Source organism: Triplophysa rosa, linkage group LG3, assembly GCF_024868665.1.
Source record: "Triplophysa rosa linkage group LG3, Trosa_1v2, whole genome shotgun sequence".
Taxonomy (NCBI): domain Eukaryota; kingdom Metazoa; phylum Chordata; class Actinopteri; order Cypriniformes; family Nemacheilidae; genus Triplophysa; species Triplophysa rosa.
This window is the reverse complement of record NC_079892.1, coordinates 9,316,304-9,327,136: the sequence shown is the minus strand read 5'-3', so window position 1 is coordinate 9,327,136 and position 10,833 is coordinate 9,316,304. Positions and strand designations below refer to the sequence as shown.

The following is a 10,833-nucleotide window of genomic DNA, read 5'->3' as shown; positions in this document are numbered from 1 at the left end:
TTACTACGTTCTTATGTTTCTCCTTTACCACCAGCTAAGTAAAATATTTATAGCACTAAACTGATAGGACATAATGTACACACATGCGGCCGTACGTGCATCTAATATTAGACTAATTTGTTGTCACAATAATGATGCTTCAAATTAGCCAAATAAAGACAGCGTTTATATACAAAAACAGCAATTAATAAAAGTTAGCTGTAAAATACATATGTTCCTTTCCACAGTGAGAGAATTAAACATAACAATCAATTGTTTATCAATTAATTGTAAAGCATTGTTACTACGCCCTCTACTGCACATACTGTGTTATATTTACTGTCAACTTGAGCAATGAACACATTTTAAACCTCTAGTGATTTGACACTTCTGTAAAATCTGAAGATAGTCTACAACCATCATAATAACTGTAGTTAATACAACACAACAAATGCTTGAGACATCATCTAAGGACACCACACAATTCAGTAAAGATATATTTCCCTTTATTAGGTCCATCAATATTTTACAAGCAAAAGAACATAATAAAGGCCAATTAAATATAACACAAACACCATGACACAAGGTAAAGACTTCAAGTACAGCGGTCTACTCAGTCCAGACAAGAGCAGCAGTCCCTTGGAAGACTCTGTAAGAAAAATATAAGATGTTAAACCAAAATAATGTATATGACGTTTTACACCATGGATCCAATACTTGCATAGCGTTAGAAAATATTCTGATTGCGTGCTAGAACCCACCATGACAGCAGACACTTATATTTTGTCAATACCAAGTTCCTCAGGTGTAGAGATACCGAGCTCATTGAGGGTAGGCCGAAGCTCTTGGATAACGTAGGGGTAGATCTCTTTATGTGGACCAGCTTTGTCCTGCAGAGTGAATAAAACGGGAATGTGGGTGAGAGGTGAAGACTGCAAAAGATGTGGATGCATGTTTAATGCATGTTTTCACATACTGGAATGGGGGATGGGTTTACGAGCTTCTTTACGAGCGTGTTTTGTTTCGGTGAGCAATGCAACATGCACGAATGTTGAGTTTTCATGAATTTATTTTTCTTACCGGCAGGCATTGTTGACATGGGAAATCCTGAAGCTATGGTACGATCATAGCTTATGTGCAATACAATTAATAAAAAAAAGTACCTGTTCTGCCATCTATGAACAAGTCTATGGCTTTATTTTGTCCTCATGGGTTTGTTTGACAGCATGTGATATTTCCAAATTGTACATGTAATAGTGAGATTCTCATTTTGTCATTGTTGTGTATTTTACAGTCTTCAACTAACCTTGACTGCCTCAAGGATGCGGATGGCACTGGCCAAATCGTCTAACCTCCGACAAGCTCTCAGAGCTGCGTCCAGGATCTTTGGTTCAGGTACCAAGTCATAACCGATCAAAGTGTTCATTCCTGCAGTGCAACAACAGAAGAGGTTATTATTAGATATTTAGGCTACTCCAAACGCACCAGATTGTGTCAGTATTTTAAAAATCTTCCTTGATGCAAAAGCAAACATACTGTACTTTCTTATTTTCATGTTTTCAGATCAGGAACATAAACAGGAAGTTTACTGGTTTTAGAGTGAAACTAGCATATCAAAGTAAACTGGCTCGACCGGTCTCATAAAAATGCTAGCTCATAAGATTTTAGATATTTTTGTCTTTGTAATAAAGTGTATTAGAATTATTTAATATATACTTGACATATATCCAAAAAGGGCTTTAAATATATAAGTCCGGGCCCATTTTGGAGCACACACAATGCATGACGACCAAACAACATCAGACAAAGCCTTTCAGAAAAAAATCATTATAGTTACTGATTTTTTCCACAACAAACAACTTAACACCTTAAGTCAGACAAAAAAGCAGCATAACATTTTTTAAATAGAATGTATTTTTGCTAATTAAAACACCCGCTTTACAGACTCAGCAGCCGAATGCATAGCTATGAACCTAAAGGCATAGTAAACCCACCTTTCCTCAGCTCCCAAGCATCAATATCTGGTTTATTGAAGTAAGTGACCCAACGGGCATCAAACTCTTCATCTGTCTCCTGTTTGCCATGGGAATAAGAGCGAGCAGCTACTGAGGCTGAAAAAGAGAAAGACCAGATACAGTCATGACTCAGACCAACAGACAAAAACATAAAATGATGATCAAGGACAATATATGCACAACATCAGACAATGCAGTCATAGGATATCAGGTATGTATTTGTCTTGAGGGGACATTAAAAGTTGTTGCTACATTAAAGTATTCCGCCCGACACTAGACATGTATAAGAACACTTTGCCCTAAAAAGACTGTAGCCATTTGATCTATGTTAAAGTCGAGGGTAAAACCACTTAATAGAGAGGGGAGATTTTACACACAGGACTTGTTCCAGCTGGATATTGGCCAATGCTCTTGTTTGACCTACATTGGAATGGTGCACGGTTTAATGGACGTTTTGAGTTGATCTAACTCCCAACTATTTCTTAAGGAAGGTCAGCCAAAGTTGAACTGATATCAATTGCACAAACGAAGCTGTATGAACATTATTGGTAAAAGCCATCTCTTCCATATTATGATGCCCCAGTCCGTCAGATTTGCATTTACAATATAACGCATATGATTTGAGGTCTTGGTATGCAAAAGATCAATATACAGTCGTGGGTTCATGGAAACGATTCTCGCAGATGACGTTAGCCATAGCGATACTGACGGTGCAAGGTGAATTTAAGCGCAGACTTCCTAGACGTTACGTTACGGTGCACGTAGTCATACGCCTCTTAATATGAACACTCTGTTAGAATGCAGAAAAGTAGTTTGTTTCATAAACGTACATAAAAACGTCATTATTTACCTACTGTGCAATTTATCGTATGTCAGAATACGTAAATCTGGATTGCTTTTGGTATGAGCGTGACGTTTCTCCAGCGCGTCAGGGCCGAAGCCCTGTGGGTCATTACAAGGACACTTTTAAAACCACAGCTACATGACTTACTAAATGACAGATACGACGCACTTATTGACCGAAACTGCTTCTATAAAGCCAATAACCAAGCGTGTAATTATTATAGCGTAAGCTTAACGCATAACCTCTCATTGAAGCACACATCCGGTGTTAACACCGGCACCGGTGTGCTAAGCTAAATTCAGCGTCAAGGTGCTCCCGTTATCTTTTCCTCGCGCCGTTAATTTTTCTATGAACAATTTCATAATTCATGGGGCAAAGTGTGTATTTACCTGTAAACGGTGACCGTGACCTTGCTAAACCCCGAGCACCGGAGACTGAAAGTCGAAGGGCGGCTCTGAACATGATGCGGCTCAGCGGGCTAAAGCGCAGCTCAGATTGAGAAACTACACTGCTGCTCGTGCTAGTTCAAGCTAGCTAGACGCTGTGCTAACACGCTACCGCCGCCGTGTGACTGCGCATGCGTGGTGTGGATGCTGGTTAGGCAACGGAAGCGTTTTATTTGGTCGTGCGATGGAGTTTGATAAAGAGCATGAAGGACGAAAGATTAATTCTGGAGCGACTTCTCTACACTGTATGCAACACAGATAGCAGGTTATTACTCAAAATTCACGAAACTGTTTAAAAAGAAGAAAATTCAAGACAAAGACAAAATATAAGATTGTTCTTAAAATAAATTATAGGAAGCTCATAAGAATGTTCCTTTTTAAGAAGTTCTCAAATAATTTCCTAAGAACATCTTCCTTTTTTCATCAGAATAAAATGACGTATGCTTTGTAAATCAATCTCAAGAAAAAAATTAAGAACTGCCTTTTTTCGGGAATACAAAACATTCCTAACTTTTTTCTTAAATTACAGTGTAAGAAAAAATATCGCAGTTAAGAAGAATATTCTTCTTAATAATGTTTTGTGAATCCTCCCCCAGGTTATTAAAATGCGTAGGCTACTTTGTGCAGTAGTGATTAGTGAAGAGTATGCAGATTTGTTTATACGTATTTAAAACTTTTTTAAAGATACATTTTACTTATGCAAAAGGTAAAAAACGTTATGTTTTTTTTAATATTTTTAATTAGATTTATATGGAATTGGATTTAAATATTATATGTAGCCTATATACTTTTAATTATACTTTTAGATTTTTAAGTTATTTTTTGGCAGTTTTGTTGTTTGGTTTTGTTATTTTATTATTCATTTGTTTATTTTTTATATTGCTGTATGCGTTTAATTTTTTATTTCAGTATTTTGTTTAGGTTTATTTCTTTTCTGTTGTTAACTTTAGTGCCTTAACTTAAACATCTTTTCGTTTATTGCTGAGGTAGCATTTCTAATTTTTATTTTGTTCAAGTTTTTTTTAAATAACAGAAATGTTAGTAGGGCTATTAGTATTAGTAAACTATAATTACCTTGTTATGGCCAAATAATAATAATAATAATGTATACTTTATTAAATACGTGCATACTATTAATTATTGATTCTTAGAAAAATGCTTTATTTCTGTAATTTGGGCTATTTTTGAACACAACATCAGGGCGAATTAAATGATTGGAAGTTGCTTGTTTTTATTATATGGAGTCTTTTGAATTGTTATTGTGTTATCGTTTAGTTTCTAGAATAAAATATGCCTTTTAAATAAAAATAAATAAAAAGCTCACATTTACTTTCTAATAAGAATTTATCCATTAGCAAATGCAATAAGTTCTGTTGCTTCCAAACTCATTGCTTTAACCAGTAGGAGGCAGTATTGTATTTATATTAAATTTATGATGAAACAAAAAAGTTAAGATTAAAGATAAACGAGACAGCACACCATTCGACTCATATTGCAGATATAATTAAAGTATTGACAATTAAACTAGCAAAGATACAACTGAACATGCGATAATCACATAAATTACACATTCATTTTTTTGCATTCTAATGTGGCCAATTTGACATGTATGACAGTTTAGCATACAACAACATGATACCTTATTCATATTTATAAACAAAATATACATGTTAAGGGACCCCTCCTTTATAATAATTACATCTTTATAATTTTTTCACTTTTTTCTTAGTTGGGAAACTGTCCTGTCCCAGAGCAGCTCTCTTTATACTGGGCAGAACCTCATGAGAATAAGGACTGTAAAGTCTTTTCTCTGGGTTTCCAGACTCTTGCGATCCATCCCCCTCGTTTTCCTCTTTTGACAGAGCTACTTTCTCCACTGGAGGCTGGTAGCCTGGCTCGAGCGGGTTTAGTGGTTCTTTGGATAGAAGAATGCAAATAGAAGGAACAGTTCTGTGTATGGTCATCTGAACCGACTGGCCGCTCTCAAGGCTCTCCCACAATTCAGTTACCGTCTTATATTGAAGCTTTGACACCTGGTGTAAACCCTGCACTTTGCGTTTCATTATCTCCGCACATGTGATGGTTTTGGTCATGGCACGTCCCATTCCGCTAAACAGAACATGGGACGTTGCAGATTCGTGTCCGTCGGCTTGCAATCGAGACAAGGCAAAGCCCAAAAGGTTTCGGATCTTGCTCCCCTCCTTCACTCGCATTTCCAGCACCCCGGATCCCAGTCCTGGGATTGGACATGGGCTTGGTTCTCCAGTGGAACAGATCTTCCTAAATCCATTTTGTTTTGGTTTGTTGGTAGATCCAGGAGGGTTTGTGACATTCAGTTCAGGGTGCTGGACATGAGAGACGGATGTGGTACATTTAGGCGTGTTATCATGATGAAGCTCTCTGCTCGGCACAAACATGCTGGTTTCTTTTTAGCTGGACTGCGAAAAATTCGTTATCATTTAAAAATGTTTCCCAGAATTCTGTAGGGCTTTAGACTTCACTCAAGGTTACAGCCCATTATGTGCTGTCTCCAAGTCCAATTATGTCGTTATGTCCACCGCTCTGAACAGAACGATAAGATGTCAAATACTTCATGAAAGGGGAAAAAGTCGGTTCTCTAAAGCGTGCAAATTCATCAAAGGAAAAAGTGCTGAGGATCAGCTGTTTTTCAGACTCGCCGCCTTTGAAGCATATTTCAGTCTCTGTAAGATGAAAGCTGTAACCACACAAAGCATGATGATGAATTCAGAAACAACACCTTTTTTAAAACCAAAAAGCTAAATTTATGCAACAATGCGTTATATAAACTTTAAAATAGTGTATTGAAGTGTTTCAACATGTAGTTTAACAGATTGTTTAAAATGTCGTAGACTCCCAATTAAAGAAAGAATACAGAAGAAAAACAAAAATCAAAGCATGCAACTAAACATTAAATTAAACATATAGAAAACCTCCACCAGTGATATGTTTACCTGTTTGGTTGATAGATTTTTCTACTCTTTCCCTGGATCATGAAAGTTTTTGTGTCGTATAGTTTGTTCCTCTATATGGTCATATCTCAAGACCTTAAATAGAACCTGAAGTGGTGAATGTCACACTCCAAAATATACTGAAGAGGCAGTTTGGTTGTGAGGAACATTCAGAACGAGGGAGTGTAGGGAGAGACCTCTTAAAGGAACAGTCACAGTTTTTCGGCGACTAAGCGCTCTGTATGATAATTACATCCTGGCATATGCTGTACCGACTTCCCCTTTAAATGTTCAGTGTTAATGGGGTCCTGTCAATCAGTGTGTGTTTGTGGCTGATAAACATGCGTGACTGATGCAGGCTGAGAGTTTAAAAAACCGACCCTTCCAAGCATGACGGGGCAACGGCGTAAACAATTATCTAAATGAGCACAGATGACATAAATGGGGTTATTAAATTGAGCAATCATATTTTCATATAAAATCTGCTGTATGCACATAAAATATAGGTCAAGAAAGTCACAAAGTATTCACCATGAACCTTATTGGCCGAAGGTGCAGTGTTTTCGGTTCTCCCACTGTGGCTGTCTTGCGCTCTCGATCTGTTAGAGCCCTGAGGCTATGATTTCAATCAGAGAAGAGGGCCACACAGTTCTGCTTGACAAAATACACAGTCTGTATCCCGAAGGGTAGCATCCAACATTCTAGAGACTGTTGACAAGCACAGCAAGCTGTTTGTCCCATGATGTGAAACATGAAAGCAATTAGACGCATCATTAAAATACATTCACTCACATAGATTAGTTTTTTCAAGATGAAGTGTCATTTCTGCATAACTTAGAGTGAGCAAACGGAGCTGCTGCTACAAGTTTCCTTAAAAAAATTCCTCTTTCTTAGAATGAAAGGGCAAACATACACTCACCTAAAGGATTATTAGGAACACCTGTTCAATTTCTCATTAATGCAATTATCTAATCAACCAATCACATGGCAGTTGCTTCAATGCATTTAGGGGTGTGGTCCTGGTCAAGACAATCTCCTGAACTCCAAACTGAATGTCAGAATGGGAAAGAAAGGTGATTTAAGCAATTTTGAGCGTGGCATGGTTGTTGGTGCCAGACGGGCCGGTCTGAGTATTTCACAATCTGCTCAGTTACTGGGATTTTCACGCACAACCATTTCTAGGGTTTACAAAGAATGGTGTGAAAAGGGAAAAACATCCAGTATGCGGCAGTCCTGTGGGCGAAAATGCCTTGTTGGTGCTAGAGGTCAGAGGAGAATGGGCCGACTGATTCAAGCTGATAGAAGAGCAACTTTGACTGAAATAACCACTCGTTACAACCGAGGTATGCAGCAAAGCATTTGTGAAGCCACAACACGCACAACCTTGAGGCAGATGGGCTACAACAGCAGAAGACCCCACCGGGTACCACTCATCTCCACTACAAATAGGAAAAAGAGGCTACAATTTGCACGAGCTCACCAAAATTGGACAGTTGAAGACTGGAAAAATGTTGCCTGGTCTGATGAGTCTCGATTTCTGTTGAGACATTCAAATGGTAGAGTCAGAATTTGGCGTAAACAGAATGAGAACATGGATCCATCATGCCTTGTTACCACTGTGCAGGCTGGTGGTGGTGGTGTAATGGTGTGGGGGATGTTTTCTTGGCACACTTTAGGCCCCTTAGTGCCAATTGGGCATCGTTTAAACGCCACGGCCTACCTGAGCATTGTTTCTGACCATGTCCATCCCTTTATGACCACCATGTACCCATCCTCTAATGGCTACTTCCAGCAGGATAATGCACCATGTCACAAAGCTCGAATCATTTCAAATTGGTTTCTTGAACATGACAATGAGTTCACTGTACTAGAATGGCCCCCACAGTCACCAGATCTCAACCCGATAGAACATCTTTGGGATGTGGTGGAACGGGAGCTTCGTGCCCTGGATGTGCATCCCACAAATCTCCATCAACTGCAAGATGCTATCCTATCAATATGGGCCAACATTTCTAAAGAATGCTTTCAGCACCTTGTTGAATCAATGCCACGTAGAATTAAGGCAGTTCTGAAGGCGAAAGGGGGTCAAACACCGTATTAGTATGGTGTTCCTAATAATCCTTAAGGTGAGTGTATATTCCTGCCCTAACTATGCCATTTGGTGAGCCAGTGATGCTGTGTTGGGCCTCTGTGATGCTCTTAAAGGGATAGTTCACCAAAAAAGTAAATTCTTTCATCATTTACTCTTCCTCATGTTATTTTAAACCTGTTTGACCTTTCTTCTGCAGAACACAAAAGAATATATTTTGAAGAATGTTGATAACCAAACAACATTGGCCCCCATTGACTTCCATTGTATGGACACAAATCCACTGAGACATTTTTCAGAATATCTTCTGTGTTTTACAGTAGAATGAGTCATATATAGGTTTTAAATGACACTAGGGTGAATAAATGATGACAGAATTTTTATTTTTGGGGGAACTGCCTGTTGAAAAAACAGCATGCTGGTTAGGTAGGTTTTGCAGCATGATAACTGGTTTGTGCTGGTTTAAGCTGGTCATTTGCTGGTTTAAGCTGGGCATGTGCTGGTTTAAGCTGGTCATGAGCTGGTCCTAAACTGGTCATGAACTGGTCCTAAACTGGTCATGAACTGGTCCTAAGCTGGTCATGTGTTGGTTTAAGCTGGTCATGAGCTGGTCCTAAACTGGTCATGAACTGGTCCTAAACTGGTCAAGTGCTGGTTTAAACTGGCCATGTGCTGGGCCTTAGCTCGTCATGTGCTGGTCCTAAACTGGTCACGTGCTGGTCCTTAGCTGATCATGTGCTGGTTTAAGCTGGTCCTGAGCTAGTCCTAAACTGGTCATGTACTGGTCCTTAGCTGGTCATGTGCTGGTTTAAACTGGTCCTGAGCTGGTTTAAGCTGGTCCTAAACCAGCTCAGGACCAGCACAAACCAGCTACCATGCTTCAAAACCTACCTAACCAGCATATGCTGTTTTTTTCAACATGGCTGTCCCTTTGAAAACTAATGTTTTGCTAAAACCAAAGTGTTTACACTAATGGCTTAATTATAGCTGTCTTTATCGTAGAAAAATGACACTTAAGCTGTAAATATCTTGTATAACCGGTGAAACGCTAGCGTTATATGCTGGTGAAATTGGTCCTTTAAGTACATTTTCAGCCAGACGGTCTTATTTTAGAAAGCTCTCAGAACAGATAAAAGCGAACATGTTGACAATTACTGTTTCAATTACTTTATCAATCTCCATAGACGACACACACTCGCAGCCGTTATCTGCCCGACAACAGAAATCCAGCCGCAGGGCCTCTCCGTCGGATTTCTTTGGAAGCCTTACTAATTTAATTAAAGGGAAATTAGGTCTCAAAGAGGCACTGCAGATTGCAACACCCACAGGGAAATGAAGTCAGAATTGAGTTTGTTTAATGGTGCGAGCCAACCGAGTGCGGTTTATGCGAGAACTTTGGTTAAGGATGCAATTTCTCTTATAAAGCACAGCAACTCAAAGGGAGGAGAAGAATTTAAAGGACTTTAAAATAAAAGGAATTTCATTTTATGTAATGTACAATGGGAGCAGTACTGTAGATTGGTGATTGTGTGGTAATCAAGTGCATTTCAAAAACATACCATAACAGCAAGTTTCGTTGTCACTGTTGGGAGAAATATGCAAGGTTGAAAACCGCCTGGGTAATTTTCTTGCTGATGAAAAATGGGAAAAGTGCTCCTTCATGCCGCACTTCCGTTTCGGAACAGTTTTCCCTTACGGCGGAGTCCAAGTGGTCTTTGAACACATTTTGCTGATGGTGTCAGAATCTCCAGAGGCGCATTCTATTGAAGCGAGTTCAGCCGTGATCTGCACTTGAAAAACGTTTGTCAGGGTCAAAGCATTCAAATGCTTCCAAGAAAGATAATAACCACACTCAGTGAAGGATACAGTGTAATATATCAAGGTACAATATGACTAACAGAAAAAAGTGTGTCATTTAAAACAGTAGAAATGGTTTTGATTTAGTTGCGCCACCTCAGCAGGAATATAATATACAGTGTTGCTTCAATGTCAAAAGTTGACACACTGCAGCTTTAAACATACAGCATTTGAGCAACCCGACTTTTCATTAGACCATGAAAAACATATGTTATGTGCACTGCAACAATTTTACAATTGATGTCTCAAGACTGGACAACAGCACACATTCTAGCAATAAACGCAATCTTCAACAAACAAAAATAATTTCATAGACAAAATGTCAAACATATCTGTTATAAAGTACAGTGCCATTTAGACAGTGTAATTTATAGACGGTTTCATCGAACGCAGGCGCCTGGCCTGAAGCTAACTTCCGGTCTGTGTTTGTTTATTGGTCTAGTGTATATAATATAATAATTGATACTATATTCAATTTATATTCATATTTTAGTTTATATTACTTGTAATAAAATAATCTTGGACTCTACAGGGTTGTTATTTATTCTTTGCTGAGGTCTACCGAACATTTGGGTCACATAACGTTTGTTTATGTTGTTGCAGTTGAAATGTCTATAAAGAACAAACCAAAATA

The 10,833-nt window shown here is 38.6% G+C and overlaps 2 protein-coding genes across 2 annotated transcripts; both read right to left on the bottom strand.

The window, feature by feature from the left end:
• Positions 1-463: 463 nt before the first annotated feature.
• On the bottom strand, positions 464-3,382 carry LOC130551918 (cytochrome c oxidase subunit 5A, mitochondrial). Its single transcript, XM_057329948.1, has 5 exons — positions 3,228-3,382; positions 1,974-2,090; positions 1,286-1,407; positions 741-869; positions 464-628 (listed from the first exon to the last, which is right to left on the bottom strand). Exons 1-4 carry the CDS (start codon positions 3,298-3,300, stop codon positions 756-758), a joined length of 426 nt encoding a protein of 141 aa, XP_057185931.1. The 5' UTR covers positions 3,301-3,382; the 3' UTR covers positions 464-628; positions 741-755.
• A 1,405-nt stretch (positions 3,383-4,787) lies between these two features.
• On the bottom strand, positions 4,788-6,589 carry rpp25a (ribonuclease P and MRP subunit p25, a). The gene is made up of 2 exons (XM_057330196.1): positions 6,257-6,589; positions 4,788-6,000 (listed from the first exon to the last, which is right to left on the bottom strand). The coding sequence occupies exon 2, from the start codon at positions 5,699-5,701 to the stop codon at positions 4,988-4,990; it is 714 nt and encodes a 237-aa protein (XP_057186179.1). The 5' UTR covers positions 5,702-6,000; positions 6,257-6,589; the 3' UTR covers positions 4,788-4,987.
• Positions 6,590-10,833: the final 4,244 nt, after the last annotated feature.